We start from the raw sequence: 18,189 nt of genomic DNA, 5'->3' as shown, positions 1-18,189 counted from the left end.
CGGGCCTCTGGTCATGCCTCTTGGGGATTATCCTGACAAGAGAACTGAGGAGGGAGGACCCACCTACTGTGCGTGGCACCATTCCCTGGGCTAAAATCAAAGGCTGAGCTGAGCGGCATTCGCTACTCTCTTCTTCCTGGTTGCAGATGCAGTGACCAGTTGCTTCCAGCTCCTGCTGCCTCTACAGACCTGATACTTTTCCTGGGGCTGAAGAGATGGCTCAGGACTAAGAGGCCACTCACCCTTCCTGCCACACACTCCCCCCTTCCTGGAGTTCCTGTTGTCACAGTGTTTCATCACAGTAAAGAGAAAAGTAACTAAGGCAGGGGTGATAAGAAAAAAGGAAAGCACTTTGGGAAATGCAAGTTGTCAACTCCTCAGTTCCAACCTGTTACTGATTCTCAACTTCCGTATTAGGTGTCACTGAGCACCACCAAAGGAGAGGTCCAATCAATGTCTTATGGGAATGTGGTCCTTCCTAAGCTTCAAGATGCAGCTCACCACCCCGAAGCTGCTCGGTGGATATTCAGGAAGCCAATGTGGCTAGCTGGCTTCTTTTTTTCATTTTAACCAAGAGATCAAGGAGCAATAGGTGTCCCTGGGATATTGATGCTACCAGGAAGGCAGCACCAGGCGGTCCCCTGCTTCTTACCATTCATTAGCACTCTGCTGCTTTATCTGGTGGCTTCATAGCTCGGGCTCCCGATTCGAAGAAACAATATCCTTTAAAATTATCTTTCAGAAATTCCTATCAAATGCTGGGCAGATAGAGAAACCACAATTCAAAGCTTTGTTACTGGCTGTAAACCAAAGTCGCACGCTGGCTTATTCAAATCTAGAAAGCCCAGCCTGGTCCCTGGGTGAATAGCAGCAGCACATGGCTAAAATTAGCCCGGCCATCTGCTGAGACAGCAGCTGGCTATTCTAAGCCCCAGAGGGACTGCCTTGAAGTGGGGCTGGGCCTCTCAGGGAAAGAGCCAGAGGTCTGCTGCTTCATGGTCAAAGGAGAGGACAGGACAGCTAGCGAAGACTGGAAGAAAAGCCAGGTTCATGGAGACTAGAAATGCAGAGACCTGGACCCAGGTCTGTCTTTCCAGTTTCTTTTGTACAGCTTCCCGTTGGCCTTCAGACACTGGCAACACCATTCTCTGGACCTCAGCAGTAATGGTCTCGGCTATTCAGGACTTGCCATAGCGAGCTGAGAACCTGACAGTGTTCATTCTCAAGGTAACAGAGCTGGATGCCAGATTTAGAAGACTGTCACACTCATGTTGGGGACCCTGGCTCAGGCGACCCGTGAAGCTGAAGATCTTCTGTGGACTCCATCTTCATTTCTGCCCCCAGAGAGGAACAGTGTCCCTCAGGGCTAAGACTCTATTCAAATATGTACTTGATTTAAACAGTCACCTGTCCCGAGAAAGCCTCCCCAGGTCGTTTGCTCTTTGACTTAAAGCTGCAGTCAACGGCTCAAGTGGTTGCCCAGCTTTACCTCTGTAACTGCTCATGAAACCTTAGCTGGTACTTGCGCCTTCTCCTTTCTCAGCCTGGCTCATACTGGATTTTTACACTCTTTCCTTTTTATGTGTGAATGTTTTCTCCTGCGGTCATGTATGGGTACATGTGTGCTTGCAGAGGTCAGAAAAGGGTGCTGCACCCCTGGAACTGGAGTTATAAGTGGTTGTTAACCACTAAGCAGGTGCTGAGAACCACACCTGGAGCCTCTGTAAGACCCATGAGCGTCTCTTTAGCTCTGCCCTCCACTCCCTACTCCTCCTTTCAATTGGCACTGGATAGAACCCTTGCATAGCTAGCCAAGTGTTTTTTCACTGAGCCCCAGCCCAATAAAGTCCCTTGGGGGTGGGTTATTAGCAGCACACACTCACTGCCGAAAGGGAAGGACTTCACTGTGACACTGCACATAATATCTTAGAAACTTGTGTGGCGTATGAACGTATGCCAGGACCATTGGTCACCTTTGGTGTTCGCCCTTCCCACTCCCACCTTATCTTTTTTAGGCAGTCTTTCACTGAACCTAGTTTACCAACCTCCGGTGCGGGGACTACAGGTGCCTGCAGCCTTATATGGTTTAAGTTCTAGGATCCCAACTTGATTCCAACTTAGGTCCACATGCTCACGAAGCAAGCACTTTCCCATGGAGCCATTCCCCAACCCCACACCAGCTTTTCCACGAGACAAGTGTAGTCAGGCTGGCCTTCAGAAAGTAAGCCTTCTACTTCTGTCCAGTGCTGGCATTACAGGCACCAGCTCCCTGCCAAAAGTCAACGCTGCTGTGCTGGTTCTAGTACAGTGGGCACAGCTTTTGAAGGCCGGGAAATCGCCCAACAGAGGCTCGGAGTGACTAGCTGACTTACACCATGCACGCATCAGGGCCTACACCATCCCTGGATCTCAGCTGTCCCAGACTCATTCCTAAAAGGCAGGCCGTGAGGTTGACACCAGGCGGAATTCCAGGCAGATCACACTAGAGCAGCTCTGAGGTGTGCTGTGGGATGTGTTGAAGGAGCTGTTTTCCCCTGCCCAAGAGGGCGACACTCGGGCATAGCCAGACAACACGGAATCCTGCTGGCCAGCGCACAGCAGGAATGTGGAGTGCTTCTTAACCTCTGTGGAGACAGGCCTGAGCTGCACTGCAACAGCATGGTCTGAAACAGCTAAGGGTGGCTGGATAAACACTGGAGGGCTGCTTGTCCAGGCACAGGCAGGGGGCAGCTCACCAGATGAGCAGGGCCCATCTTTCTGCACAGCACATGCTCAGACACAGAGTTTGGAGCAAGGTTGCTGTCAGCTCTGCTGACAGGCCAGCACGTGCCCTACAATAGAGCTATACCAGAGCCTGGTTTTTAATCTATAGACTGACTGGTCTCACTTTCGGTTGCTATGGTAATAAGACTGAAAATGGCCCCCTAGGCTCACAGGGAGTGGCACTATTAGGAGGTGTGGCCTTGTGGGAGGTAGTGTGTCATTGGGGGTGGATTTTTAAGGTTTCAGCTCAAGCCAGGTCTACTGGCTCACTGGCCCTTTCTGCAGCCCGTACAGCCCTCAGCTACTTCTCCGGCACCACGCCTGCTTACATGCCACCATGGCTCCCCCCGCTGACAGTGGACTACACCTCTGCTCTGCAAGGCAGTCCCGATTAGATGTTTTCCTTTAGAGAGTAGCCGGTCACGGTGTCTCTTCACAGCAAAGCCGCCCTAACAAAGACAGCTGCTTTTCTCAGAGTAAGACCTGAATTTCTTTTTCTCTTCTCTGAGACAAGGCTTCTCTGTGTAGCCCCGGCTACCTCAGAACTCAAGAGATCCACCTGCCACTGCCTTCAGGGCTGGGGTTGAAGGGGGGTGCCACCAGTGCCCAGCTAAGACTTGAATTTCTGAAACATGGAGAACAGTACCAAGTGAACACTGCAATGTGGCAGGGAGGCTCCTTCTTAGAAACAGCCAGAAATGGGAATATGGGCTTCAGAAAGTCAGTTTTGATTACAGGGAATCCATTAAGCAGTATCTCCTAACAAGAAATACTTTGTTTAATCAAGCACTGCGGGGTAATTGCTTTTCTCTGCTGTTAGAAAGGTGACTGGCAGCTGATGAGCGTTACGAATGGTGGGGTGAGCTGGAGACAGTACTCAGCTCAGAGGCGCTGGAGACCGTCAACACGGAGAAGGCAAGAACTCCACTGCCATGTAACCAGTACAGTCACGGCCCTCATCAGAACCCAACACTGCCTGGTGTCCCCAGCGTGACTGCAGCTGCATACCTGGGTTCTCCAGGACATAACCGTAGACCACAAACGACAGAGAAAATGTAGTTTCTCTTCTTTCCTGTCTTGACTGAGTTCTGCTTTTTGTTTCTCTCATCAAAAGTCAAACCACCACCAACAAAACAACTCCAAGCTTGGAAGTCCTTGGGTTTGGCGGATGGTGGGAGTCCCCTCAACCACTGGAGGCTGTGACCTTCTATAACAGGTCAGAACAGAATGTAACATTCAGGCATAATTTTCAAATTCCAGATAGTTCTATGATGCCCTGTGACTTCATGACAGTATAGTGCAGTGGGTTCTCAACTCCTTTTACAGGAGTTGCCTAAGACCATTGGAAATGACAGACATTTACATTATGATTTTGTAACAGTAGCAAAAATACAGCTATGAAGTAGCAACAAAAATAATTTTATGGTTGGGGAGTCACCACAACATGAGGAACTGTATTAAAAGGTCACAGCATGAGGATGGTTGAGAACCACTGGCCCAGTGATGTAATCTGAAGGGAGCCTTCCCTACGACACAGCACTCTTAGGGTTCATGCCTGCAGGGCCTCCGCAGGCTTTTTACTGTGAAGACAACCACATCCCTGTAGAGGAGAGGAGCCACACAACTCAGGAGTCGATAGCCATTTGCATTTTAATGGAGAACTCTTAGCCCTTTGGATGGCTATGCCGATTACAGAGGGTTCCATTTGGAAGACAAGATTGCTCGTGGATATCAGGAATCCCAGTGCAACTGTGAACTGACCACACTATAGACTCAGTGTTTCCCTAGTTAAGGGCTTTCGGTAGCTCATCTTTTTGTTTCCCCATGTCTATCACTGAAAACCAAAGCAAAACAAAAGCCCAGAAGGGCAAGAGGGGGACAATTAAGTATAAGATAAAAAAAAATAAAAAAAGAAAATCTATATAGTATGAAAGTATTTTTATTTTTAGCTCAAAATAAATGCTTAACATTTTGCCAAAATCAAAGCCAAAGAAGAACCTTTGGAAAAAGAGAGGAAGCACATTTTCCTTCCCTGGGGAAACCGGTAAGGCAGACACTGTGACGGTGACGTGGCTTGTTTTTCCCTCAGGACTAGTCTAGGCGAACAAAACAAAAAGCTCTTCCCAACTTTTCCTCTACTGTCAGCTGTGTCTATCAGGGATGTGCCTGCTGTGCCTGCTGTGCCTGGTAGGATAAAGCCCCAAACAACCCCCCCGCCCCGAGCGCAACAGTGGACAAGGGTCTTGAAACCAGAGCCCTTTAACCTGTCCACATAAAACCTTTCCTAAGGAGATTTGGTGAGGATGCCACCCTTGGGCAGCGCATGGCTGAGGTTTGTGGTGTCTGGTGCAGAGGCACCGGGGGGAGTTTGCCCCCTCGGTACCCCACACTCTACCACAGGGACGTCTTAAAATTGAACTTCAGTTTCAGCAGGTACTTCAGATTCACCTGGGCAATGTCGTAGACAATGTACCTGGGGAGGGCAGCTGTCAAGGAGCCAACAGTCGAGTCCTTATGACCTTCTTCTGACACTGAACCCTTCAAGGGCAGAGAAGGCTGCCCGAGATCCAGGTTTACTCACACAGTGCACACAGCAGACCACCCAAGGAGAAAGGAAAGTTGTCACTGTCCCCATACCAGCTGACCACACAGCAGCCATGAAAGGATACTCGTTATACAGTAGGCAGGTGTCGTTAACACCAGATGGGATCCCTGTCCCCAGCGGAACCTCTACACCATCCAGGGTGATGCTGGCCGAAGGGTCAGGGGTGGTTTTGCCCAAACCTGCAAGGTGAACAGTCAAGTGCAAGGTATGATAGGGGATGTGCAACAGGGGCGAGAAAAATGTGCTGGGTACATGACGTCTACTTTATACAGGATGCCTGTTCACTTTAAACATCCTTCAGATGCAAGCATGGACTCTCTAAAGAAAGGTTCCCCGGCCACAATCTAAACCAGTAAAGTCACAGTGGCTCAGATGGGGTTACACTGTGGAGAACACCCCAAAGCCTTGATCATCATGTGCTTCCCCACTCAACAATTCCCAGTGCACCAGAGGCTCCGGCCTGATTGATACAATTGCTCAAAATCTCAGGCCACCAGTGCCCCAATTTGGTCCCTGGTGTCCCACAGAACTTCTATGGTATTATGATACTAGCTGCAGCCACAGGAATGAAGCAGCTTTGCTTTTAAATGAACCTCCAGCAGCCAGCTCCAAGAGTCCAGCCTTTGGAGGAAAGGTGCCCCCTCACCCGAATCTGCCCTGTCACCCTGGAGGACAGTACCTTTGACGCTGTGTTTGCCCTTGGGTAACTTGCTGATATGTGAGGCATGTTTGAGTTCGTACCTATTCAAAAGAGGACAGTCTCAGAAGAGCCCCTGGTGGGTTCTGCAACAAACACACTCAGCAGCATCGTTACTGTCAGGTAAACTGATCGCCCACGGAACCCTGTCCACCGTGGAACCTCCCTCCCCGCCTTTTGGACTCTTCCAAACTCAGAGCGGTCTCAAGTATAGAGCCTGCACTAGCTGCCACTGCTATGGGGTTACTTACAGAGAAAGGGCCTGCTTGGTGCCTCTCTAGCCTACCCTATGGCCTAGTTCGCAATCCTGTTTTTTCTTCTGTCACAGCTAACAGGATCAGCAGGTTGCCCAAAGCTGGAACTGGATCTTGTCTTTGAAGAATGACCTCTGCTTCCCTCTTCTGCAAAAGCATTGCTGCCAGCTCCTGGCCCTCCCGTCCTTCGGTTTCCGTAGCATCTCTGACTCACCCTTGATTCCTTGAGCTGCTGTCTACTGTGCCTACAGGCCAAGACGCCTCTCCCTCTAGTCCACTCTACCCACCCCGGCCTCAGAACCTGGATACTCACATGTTTCCAAGGGCAACTTCTCCCAACAGTATTAAGCCGATTGGGTCTCCCTGAGATGTGTGGCAGTAGTTTGCACTCTTGGATACCATGTCGGCAAAGTAGATCCCTTTCCCAAACATGTAGCCTGTCTGGAGAGTTGGAAGAGGAGCAGCTGAAACCCTTCCAACAGTAAGTCAGTGAGGCTCTCCAGGGAGTACCCACACAGCCACCATCGGACCAAGCCCTGCAGCCACCGCCTGCTCAGCTCTCAGCACTCACAGGTGGGCCATGGGAAGTCACCTAACAGCCCAATGCCACCTTCTTTTAACCAGGAAGTCTCCTGTGGAGATTGAGTTACTAATCAGTCTGTAGACTAGGCCATGAGCACAGACTCACCAGCAAGCAGTGGCCATTCCCGATCTGTCCTGACCCCGAGGCTTGGGAATGGAGGTCACTGCCTAGCCACAAACAGTGCCTCGCACTACAGTCACTAAGCTCTCTCCTTTTCTTTACTCTCTATAGTGAGGGGCTGGGTGGCCTCTCAGAGGGCCTGTTCAATTGGTCCCGCCTACAACCCAATAGGCCATGTCATCTACCTCGCCCTTATCCTATTCATTTTATTGGTGGAAATCCGAGAGGTCACGGATGCTGCGAGCTGGGGAGAGGCATGCTTGGGCTCCCAAGCCTGTTCCCTGGATGTCAACTTGTCCGATCAAGTCTTCAGCACACCCTGCCCTAGGCACACTATCCCGACTGCCTCACCTCCACTGACAGGGCTGGCCACAGGCTGGAGGCTCTCATAACACCAGAGAGGCTCTTTACAGAGATCCTGTAGGAATAAGCACTTCCACAGTTCCCCACACAGAGGACAGCCACCTACCACAGGTGCTTCAGGCGGGGCTATCCGCAGACCCTGTGACAAGATGCCGGCAAAGTTGGTGGTCCTGGACCCGTGCCACAGCAACCTCCGGTTGTGAAGCTGCTTGAAGGGCTTGTAGCGCTGGCTCTCTCCCTCACGCTCTATCTTAAAGATCTGGGCAGACAGTTGGCAGGAATACAGTTACTCGGGTTCACAGAAGAGATGAATGGACTTAGGAGCTCCTGACACTGAGCACCTGTCCCAAGAGCTAGTTAACTTTAGCTTTGTCACATCACCCCCAGGCTGAGATGGGATGGTTCAATGCACGTCTCAAGGCTCCACTCAACAGGGACAAGCCATTACCAACACTAGGGGCTAATGTGCAGAGATACCCACCTAAGGAACTTTTTGAGAGCAGGCTCGCTATGTAGCCCAGGCTAGCGTTGGCCTTTGAGCCTCCTGCCTCAGCCTCTCAAGTGCCAGAATTAGACATGTGTACCATGTCTGGCCCAAGGAATTTATCATGAGCTTCTGGTAAACCTATTTTCTGGTAAACCTAAAAGCAAATTTTGGGCACTTTAAATACACAGTGCAACAAACGTCACTTCTGCTTACTAAAAGCAAAGTAGGGCTGGGCGGTGGTGGCACACTCCTTTTACACCACCCAGGAGGCAGAGGCAGGTGGATTTCTCTATGTTCCAGGACACCCTGGTCTACATTGAGCGCTTCTGAACAGCCAGGACTACACAGACACTGTCTCAAAAGAGTAAAACAAAATGGCCCACTCTTTCTGAGGCCCAAGAAAGAGGAGACAGGAGAGACAGAAGGGGGCAGAGAAGGGAAGGGTTCTTACATCTATCACTTCCAGGTCGTAGGCGTTGTGTGTGGTTGCGTGAGTGTTCTTAACGTACTTCCTGATGACCTCGGCCTCCTCAGAATCTCGGTCAACCACCTGGAAAACAGGCATTTGGAATCAGGGCGGGAGCTGCCCAGAGAGCCCCACGATGACAGGAAGAACACAAGCCAGGGGCAGTTCATGCTGCCCACGGACTGCCACCTGCAGGCTGGGAGGCCAGGTTCCCGTGTGACCGAACATCACTCTTCATCCACTTGGACTGCTGGAGAAGGGGTTCAAGAGTTCTTGTCTACATACTAGACGATGAGTTGAGCTAGAAGCCTCTCCCCACCCCAGTCCTAAGGACACGCCCAGCAAGTGCTCCACCACTAACTACCGCAGCCCACCATGGGGTTCCGAGGACAGTGTTTCTTCCCTGCGGACAGGGCTGGCTCAGCACATGCCTACCTGTGATGTCAATGCAATAAACCGGGCGTCTGCAGGAGGCTGTGGATGTTCAGAAAACCTAGGAATTCTGGTTGTCTTTGCTGCCTCTTAATTACAAGCTTTCTAACTGTAGATGAAAACAGGAAACTGGCTTTCCCAGGGACATTTGGCATCACATCCTGCTTGTGAGGCAGGCAGGCACAGGGAACAATTTAGCTACTTGGAACTCCACTTGGTTTGGGCTATGTAGGCACCCCTGTCCTAACCCTGCAATCTGCTCTTGTTCATTTTATGCACACTCACCTCTCCACTCAATGCATCTACAACCTAGTACCCTTCTATCTGCACAGAGCTGTGGGCACGCCTACCTCCAAACAACGGAGTATGTTCTTCCTTTTTTTTTTTCCGGTTTTATTTGAGACAGGGTTTCTCTGTGTAGCCCTGGTTGTCCTGTACTCACTTTGAAGACCAGGCTGACCCCAAACTCACAGAGATCCACCTGCCTCAGCCTCCCAGAGTGGTGGGATTAGAGGCGCATGCCATCACGTCCAACTGCTTCTCCACTTTTTAAAAAGTTTTTCCAGATAGGGCTTCTCTGTGTACCCTTGGCTGCCCCAGACCAGGCTGGCCTTGTATTCAAAGAGATCCACCTGCTTCTTCCAAGTGTTGGCATTAAAGGTTTGTGCCAATGTTTTTCTTCTTAACAACTATAAATAGTTGGATAGATTCTATTCTATATATTCTATATATTCATATATATATATATAATATATATTCTAGTTATGTCTAGGAATGAGTACAAAGGCTGATCAAGCCTCAGTTGGTCTTAGGTAAAAACACAATATGGCAAATTAAACCCTTTAAGTGAACTTCTACAGAGAATCTTGTGCTGGCTAGTTTTCTGCCAACTTAACACAAGCTAGAATCACTGGAAGAAGCTCATTTGAGGAAATGTCTCCTTTGGGCTGGAAGCAAGCTTTCGGGCATTTTCTAATCTTATGATTTATGTGGGAGGGTCCAATCCATTTTGGGTGGGGTCATCCCCAGGTAGGCGTTCTTTAAGAAGGTAGCTGAGCAAGCCATGGGGAGCAAGCCAAGCAGCACGCCTCCATGGCCTCTGCATCAAGCTCCTGCCTCCAGGTTCCTAGCCTGTTTGAGTTCCTGTTCTGACTTCCTTCAGTGATAAAGTGTGATGTGGAAGTGTAAGCCAAATAAACCCCTTTTCTTTCCCAAGTTGCTTTGGTCACAGCAAGAGAAACCCTGACTAGAACAAATCTTTTCCTTACTATTTTATGCTTATGTGAAACTGGGCAACCCTGTGATTAAACTCAGATGTATTATGGGAAGGACATGCACAGGGGGCAAAGGGCATACATAATCAAGCCTGTCAATCAATATAGAGAACCACCCAACCTACTCTTGCAACCTGTGAGCCTTCATTTCAACCGTTAGACTAAGAGGCCGAGAATCTGGAAACAGCTGGCCCAGACCCCAACGACCAATAATATACTTGGATGGTGGTAGGTCTATGCTGCCTGGCAGAAATAGACACTGGCTCACTAGACTCTTGCACACTAATCCTGTCACAGGTAGAAAGATGCAGAGGCAGAAGGTGGGCATGTCAGGCTCAAGGTCAGGCTGGGATCACAGGCACACAGCCTGGGCAGGACTATTCCCATCTACCTGAGCCTTCAACACACCCAAGTTCAACTGACTGCTTGTACCCAAAACAGAGAAACAGAAACTTTTGGCAGGCCCCTCAAAAAGCACTCGTGAGTTCAGAAGACCTTGCAGCGGATCTCAATCATCACCATCCAGACAGGTCAGAGGGCAGACTCATGGCCTAGCTGCACATTCATGGAGCTGTGAAGATGGCCCCATTGCACATGTAGGTTGGGGACCACTGCTCTTGGGTGAACTACTGAACACTGGGGAAGGGGCAGGTGTCTTACCTTAATGTCAGTTTTGAGCTTCTCGTAGTTGACATCGATGGGGTCCTTACTGCTGTCATCAGATCCACCCCTGAGAAGACTATAGGCCACCTCGATGTCCAGGAGGTTGTCTAGCATCTCCACCTTGGCCTGGGGACAAAGTAAACACCTGGGAGCTAAGTCCGTAGGGAAAAAGACAAACAAGTCTTGACAGAGCGCACAGCAGTAGAGGACACCCTCCATCTCTGCCCACAGTAGGGGTAGAGACCTCTGTTGGACAGAGCCTGCCGTTACCTCTCACTAAACAGTAGACACTCACAGGTATCCCCCAGGATGCTAATGAGGCTCCAGTGCCTGGGGAAGTGAGGGGCAGATGCCAGAACTCTTACATATGAACGACAGAGGCACTAAGGATGCTACAAACGGACCTAGGCCAGGGACTCGGGGGAGGAGGAGCTTTATGTGGGGACAGAGGAATGGTCTTCTGGTTAATGACAATTTCCTAGACTGACTCGGAATAAAAGAGTAGATATCTCCTAAAGAACACAGTAAGAAGGGCCCACCCCGGTGGCCAGCTACCTGCACACTGTCTGCATTGTTCAGGAGTGGGGGCTTCTTCATTCCAAAGTCATGGGGGATCAGGGTGTAGAAGCGATTGGAGAGATCCAGGATCTGGGAGTCACTGCTGCCTTGGGACACTGCCTGGAAGGGAAGGGGACAGAAGAAACATGGGACTGCAGCGGCTACTGTCTGTACAAGTGGGAAAATGGTCATTGGAACATCTTCTCAGTGGAGTGGTGGCACTGAGGTGGGCAGGACCACGGGTCTGTGATAGCACAGCTCATCCACACAAAGAATTGTTATCAGATACTCCTCAGAAAGTGCCACTGCGAAATCCATGTGCTGGGCTCACGGCTACTGCTGAAAATTCCCTTTGGTTTTTATGTTTGAAAATTGTTCAGCTGGGCTCGGTGACAATGCCTTTAATCCCAGCCAGGTTTACAGAGCTCCAGGACAGTGAGGGTTACATAGAGACCCTGTATCATACAAACAAACAAAAGGAAAACTGTCCATAATGTTGGGGACCATCTAACTGCTGCAGGGGCAAAAACACGGTCCATGCCCGCTACCTGGGGAACGGAGAGCGCAAACAATCCCATGGAGGTGGAGACACAGGTCACTGCTCAGTGGTCCCCAGGCTCTATGGCTCACTACAGGCTTCGTACTCCTGCACCCCCAGGATGTCTACTTTCTCACAAGAGGTGCACCCCACCCTCAAGTACAAGGACAGCCTTCTAATTTCTTGAGGACGTCACTGGACACACTAAATAAAATTATCCACCAAATTCCTAAGGAATTTGTTTATTACAGATCTGATAATTGCAATCATTACTATTTGTATATTTTGTTAATATTCTTTGGCCATTGACAGGGACAATGTAATATTTACTGAACTGAAAAAAATCCAGATCGTTATAAACCACAGTTCAGTCCCATCACTGTTAGCTCACGGTCTCTCACTAGGAGAGAAGATGGCCGGGCTGGAGACCCTGAGCTACTTGCTTACCTGCTGGACCTCACTGAGGATGGAGTAGGCGGCCTGGATCTGCCTTCTGCTCAGCTTCCCCAAGGGCATCTTCTGAAGGTCAATCTGAGGAGACAAGGGACCCCATGGCTGGGCATTCTGCAGAATGGCGACAGAACACTGTTCCCTCCTAGGACAGCAGTGGCTCGCCCTCACAGAGGCTGCACCCTCTTGGCAACTCCATATCACCAGCCCAAAGCTCAGTACCTCTGAAGGAACACCCAACATAATTCCCAGCAATCCCACAGGACCAAGGCGATGGATTAAGCCTCCCGCTGTAAGCTGCACTGCTCAGGACTCCACAGCAAGAAAGGGCACCTTGCTGCCATCCAGTTCAGAAACAAGAGCCTTAGATTTTCTAAGTGGTGAACGTTATTTATCAAGAAGACACATCTGACTTCAATCCTTTCCCTTTCAATCCAGCCACCCCAAAGCCTATACACTTGTTCTCAATAACACACCAGCTAACCCACTACTGCAGGGTCTACTGTAATGAGGGTCTTGAGCTGAGAAGGCAGAGGCACAGTCATTTTGGTTCAGCGAGGAAGAGCCAACAGCTCCCCACCTGGGAAATGGATTGACTGTTTCATCTGGCACCAACTCACTCCTGTAAGTGGACCCCTTGCTGGTCCTTGAGCACTTGAGGTGAGACACCTGTGTGCCAGCAGATCTTTGCCTAGGACCTCGGCATGGGGCACATCCATCAGAGCTGCCTGGCTTGTGGAGCAGACTGCAGCTTCTGGGCTCATGGCTGGAAATAGGAGGCTGTGTGGCTGGCCAGGGTCCCCTCCTGTCTCAATTATTGGGAAGGCTGAAGGCGAGGTGTGAACAGGCTGTGAGTGACTTAGCCTGTTGTCCTTGTCACACAGGCCCATCAGGAGCACTTCGGTTCCAACCTCCATCATCTCATCTCCAATCACTTTTTAAAAAAACTTATTTTTATACATGAGCGTTTTATCACCATGTACACCTGCACACCAGGGCATCAGATCCTAGTGTAGATGGTTGTGAGCCACCATGTGGTTGCCAGGAACTGAACTCAGGATCTCCAGAAGAGCACACAGCACTATGAGCCATCTATCCAGACCCTCACCTCCAATCTTATATGAGCTAAACACTCCTCCACAGCTACACCCAACCCCAAGTTTTAAGAGAGCGCTGACTTGAGTTTGATTGACTGGGGTCAAGACAGACTGGTGGTCACAGGAGTTTTCTTTATAGTCTGAAACTTTTTATTATTATTTTTGTCTATGATTGTTTTGCCTACATGTATGCCATGGACCACTTGGGTACCTAGTGCCTATCAAAACCAAAAGAAGCCACTGATTCCCTTGGAACTGAAGTTACAGATGGCTGTGAGCCGTGTGAGGTGCTGGAAATTGGTCCTCTGGAAGGTCAGCTAGTGCTCTTACCCACTTTTCTTTTTCTACAACAAACGACGTCTTGGACTCTCTGAATCAGCTCACTGGTATGTCTAGGCCCCAAAGAACCAGGCCTACCCACCCTAACACAGAAACAAAATGGGGAAAGGCACGAGGGGGTAGGTAGGGCCCAGGGACAGTTCTCTACACGTTCCACAGGTGGAGTGACTCTTGGCAAGCAGCAACAGGGATGAGGATGTGCCAACACTCATTTTTCAGAGAGAAAAAAATAACGCCCGAGAACCCTGCAGGCTCAGCCCACATCTCCCACCGCGCTCAGCACACGCCGAGACACCCACCTCATACTCCACCAGGGCTTTCTTCATGCTTTCCACGTCGAAGATCATCCCCACGAGCTCCTGCACCGGCTTCGGGAGCTTCGACTTGGTGCCAGGCGTTACTGTCAGCTTCTTCACTGCCTCTTCATCCTCCAGGGAAGCGGGGGGAGCAGAAGAGGACAAACTGTGGCGTCATCAGGGGTTGGCGCCAGGTAACTAGGCCTGCCAGCCTAAGCAAATGTTCCCTAAACTCCCCAGCCAACGGCAGCCAGGAGAGCTGGCCGCCGAAGTAATTCCCACGCACTCCCCCAAGCCCTCCTGACTGCTTCAGATTTGTATCCCAGCTGTTCTGACATCTGCCCCTCTCTGGGTATGCTGGTGCCCTGCAGATGCTGCCCAGTACGCATCCATGCCATCTCGGAACAGACGGCTGCTGTGAAAAGGAAGCTCAGATCAGTGGGCGTGACTTGCTGCATGCTCCTCCTCTCCCTGCCCCGGCTCACCCAGGCCCAGCTGCAGGACCGCGCTTACACACTCCTCTCTACAGAGCCAGCCTAACAAGAGATGGGCCGCATCTTAGCACCTGCCGTCCCTCCTCACCTGTTCTGAGACAGTGCTCATTGTGAGACTTTCCCCCTGCCTCCTGGAGAACTAGGCGAGGTTAACATCGGCTTTGGGATTGCCTCCACTGTAGTTTTCACACCTAAGCCCCGGGAAGGTGGGACCTGTGCTGTCATGTGATGTGTATTGTTTGGTATTTGCAGTGGGTCAACAAGCTGGACTGTGGACCTGAATTCTCCTTGGGTTAAGCTGCAGTCTTCTGTGCTGCCAGTGCTCCAGGTGCTGCTGTCATTTCCCAGGGGACCTACTCTGCGCAAGGAGCTTCAGAGATGCTTTCCTGTCCTGTGGGTATGACCTCACTGAAGGGCGAACTATATGTGTTTTAAGAAGCCATACTGAGCACATATTTATGACTCAGATTCTACCTCTTAGAATTGTTGTGGACATTTTGGTTTATGGTATGTAAATGTGTTTTTGTTATAATCCCAAGTGGGGGATTTTAGTTTGTCCACACCTGTCTTGTGTGGAATGTGATCTTTGCCAGCTGGAATTAGATAAATTCTGAGGACTTTGTGTGTGTGTGTGTGGGGGGTTATAAATATGACAGCCCAGAGGAGGAAGGCGTGGTGGCTTTGAGAAGATGGAGGAGGGCTGCTTGTTGTACTTGCTGGTTATCTGGACTTCTGGCTTTCCTGGCGATGAACACTACAACCCTATCTAGCAGGAAAAAGTAAAGAGGGCGATGTCCCCTTTCCCTTACCTGGGGTTGGGGTGTTAGAAGCAAGGGGTGAGCTTTAAGAACCCCCCAATTAAAGTAGCATTTGAAAAACTAGTGCCTACATAGAGGAGACTGCCTGATAGGTACTCAGACAGGTACTCAGATAGGTACTCTTTATGCCTATTTGAATCACCACAGCAGGTGCCTGCAAAGAATCTAAATATCTAACCAGAGGGAGAAAGTTGTCAGGTTTTGATCCGCTGTGATATCTGGCCCACCCCAAGATGGAACTCAAGGCAGGAAAGAGCCTGTCTACATTTGAAAGAAAAAGAGAGGAAGAAAGGAAGAAAAGAAATGATGCAATAAGTGAACGTAATTCCAATACTCAAGTGGTTGATTCAGAAGCTTGACTCAAAAAACAAAAACCCCCAAAGCAGGTTGTTGAGATGAATCAGTGGTTAGTAAGGGTGTTATCTCAAATCCTCATGACCCGAGTTCAGTGAAAAACTAGTCAAGTCAACCTGAAAAACAAATACATACACCCCCCAAAACAAACAAAAAGCGACCCCCAAAACAACCCCCCCCAAAAAAAACATTTCAAAAGGACACAGTGCTTTTAGGCAAGCATTAGTTTACTCTGGCGACTGCTGGCTACCTGACAGGCCACTGCAGTTTTGAAATGCAGCCACGATAAATTAAGCTGCTATGTATGCAACACCTAGGGTTCATAGCACAAACAGGAAATGCTCTTAACAGTTCTGGGGCATCCACCACAGACACTGAGGCCACTCTGCACAGTGCTGCGCTAAATTATTAAGGTTAGCGTCATGGCTGAACCACTTGTCTGTCTCACACTGCGCCCCTATGGAAAGTGGTGTCTTTGGAGAAAGTATGTGGGGTCATCCTGGCGACGAGGAGAGAGATTAGTACCACATGGTACACGAGGGAGGGTTCCAATATTATGGCGGGAAAATGACAAAGGTGAAACTAGCCAGATGCAGACATACACCACGACTTTACTATGGTCAATCCCGGGCAGTTTTATTTTCTATGGCTTTCTCAAAAATTTTCTACAACAAATACTTAAAATACTCAATTCAGTGAAAGGCAGTACCCTGTCTATCTCCACGTCCAAGGTCTCAGGATCTCAAGGTCTCGGTCTCAGCCTCAGCATTACGCAAGAGCTAAGGTCTATGTTTTTTGTTTTTTTGAAGGAGGGTCTACATAACCCTGGCCATCCTGAAACACACTATAAAGACCAGTGTGATCTCAGGCTCACAGAGATGTGTCTGCCTCTGTTCTGTGTATATCAGGATTAAAGGTGTGAGGCACCACACTGGCCTCTAAATTTTATTTTTAATGCAGAGCTCACAACTCCTCAATAGAAAGAATTTCCACTCTGAGGCACACCAGACCAAGGGCTTGGGATTAAAGTCTACACCACACCCCTTTATACATCTGTTTTCACAAACCAACATGTACATGTCCCTGGCTAAGATGACTAACATCTCAGGCATCTTAAGAAACGGCGCTTTACTGAGTACGGCATACATGCCTGCAATCATGGCGCACATACCTGGAACCTCAGCATTTCGGATGATGCCAAAGGTGACTGCTGGTTTAACTTGCTAAACAGCAAGGCCCTGGCTCAACCACAACGTAAACATCCAGCCACAATAAAACGCTGTCCCACACAGAATAAAAGTCTAAATAATCTACACGCAGGCAGAGCACATCCAAGTCTCCTGATGGTAGGTCATTTCACTTCTATGGGGACACATGGATTCTAATACAATCTTATAGAACCTAAGAATTGTAATGATGTCGCCTCAAAGCAACTTCAGAAACTACCCTTCCTTGATGGCTCGGAATCTCTGCTGCTAGGGGATGGCAACACCTGTAACTGCACATACCTGTAATCCTAGAACGTGAGTTCAAAGCCAGCTTGAGCTCCCCTTGCTCTGTTCTTATCTATGTCTCTTTTGATGCTTTATGGCATAGATTTGACAGTGTTTTTCTGTAGCTACTGAGATGATCATGTGATTTATGCCCTTCACTCATATAGCGTATTGAGACGGCAACCAACCTCAAATCCTGGGTTTCTATTGCACTGAGTTTGGTGTACAAATCCTCACATACTGTTTGATTTGCTAGTTGAGGATTTAACATTACAGAGATGGTGTTCAACACGTTTTTTTTCTCATGTTCTTGTGTAACACTGGTCTCACGTAACAAGCCAGAAAATATTCTTCTATTTGGGGGGAGGGGGGATTTGTTGAGCTGGTATAATTAATATATATTAATGTGTCTTTATTCACCAGTATCCCCATCTGAGCTATACTGCGGCTGAGGGAACAGATGCTGCTAAGGACATTACTGCGATTACCTGGCCATAGTCAATCTCCAGAGGGTAGAACTTTTTGGGATACTTTGTGAAGTTTTTAGAGTGCCAGGCATTTCCGGTCTTCTCTTCATATAATTTCATGAAGTGCTCAACAGCATCCTCTTTGGATGGCATCTGCTCAAGTTTGTTACTGCCGATAACTGTGCCCACTCGGCCCCAGGACCGGAAGATCCAGTACCTGCAGAGGGACAGAGACCACGGTGAGCCCCTGTGCCGGTCCAGGTTCTCCTCAGTGAGGGCAGCTCTGAGAGCGCACTCCCTGTGCGTCCCTCATCTGCTGATCGAGTGGTGCTACAGGGTCTTGAACACACTAGGCAAGCATGCTACAACTGAGAGGACGTTTAAACAGGTCAAAGCAATCACCTTCATTCTAGTAACCAGAGTGTGGAGTAGCATAAAAGAATCAATTTAAAGCCAGGTGTGGTGGCATATGCCTTTAGTCCCAGGACTAGAGAGGCACAGGCTGGTGGATCTAGTGTTCAAGGCCAGTTTGGCCTACAAAGGGAATTCCAGGACAGCCAGGGCTACACAGAGAAATC

The 18,189-nt window shown here is 49.4% G+C and overlaps 1 protein-coding gene across 2 annotated transcripts in view; it reads right to left on the bottom strand.

Annotated features, from left to right (window-relative positions):
* Positions 1 to 4,395: 4,395 nt before the first annotated feature.
* Parp1 (poly(ADP-ribose) polymerase 1) overlaps positions 4,396 to 18,189 on the bottom strand; it is a 32,462-nt gene continuing 18,668 nt past the window's right edge. For both annotated transcript variants that reach the window (XM_021654925.2, XM_060364813.1), the window contains exons 13-23: positions 17,633 to 17,828; positions 13,989 to 14,117; positions 12,251 to 12,334; positions 11,263 to 11,385; positions 10,705 to 10,833; positions 8,324 to 8,422; positions 7,492 to 7,644; positions 6,633 to 6,760; positions 6,048 to 6,109; positions 5,433 to 5,547; positions 4,396 to 5,236 (exon numbers count right to left, since the gene is read on the bottom strand). In XM_021654925.2, the coding sequence (XP_021510600.1) occupies positions 5,155 to 5,236; positions 5,433 to 5,547; positions 6,048 to 6,109; positions 6,633 to 6,760; positions 7,492 to 7,644; positions 8,324 to 8,422; positions 10,705 to 10,833; positions 11,263 to 11,385; positions 12,251 to 12,334; positions 13,989 to 14,117; positions 17,633 to 17,828 (1,300 nt within the window). In that variant the 3' untranslated portion in view covers positions 4,396 to 5,154. The remainder of the gene's footprint in view (positions 5,237 to 5,432; positions 5,548 to 6,047; positions 6,110 to 6,632; positions 6,761 to 7,491; positions 7,645 to 8,323; positions 8,423 to 10,704; positions 10,834 to 11,262; positions 11,386 to 12,250; positions 12,335 to 13,988; positions 14,118 to 17,632; positions 17,829 to 18,189) is intronic.

This window comes from Meriones unguiculatus, chromosome 11 (assembly GCF_030254825.1).
Source record: "Meriones unguiculatus strain TT.TT164.6M chromosome 11, Bangor_MerUng_6.1, whole genome shotgun sequence".
NCBI lineage: Eukaryota > Metazoa > Chordata > Mammalia > Rodentia > Muridae > Meriones > Meriones unguiculatus.
The sequence above is the reverse complement of the archived record's forward strand: the minus strand, read 5'-3'. Positions and strand labels throughout refer to the sequence as shown.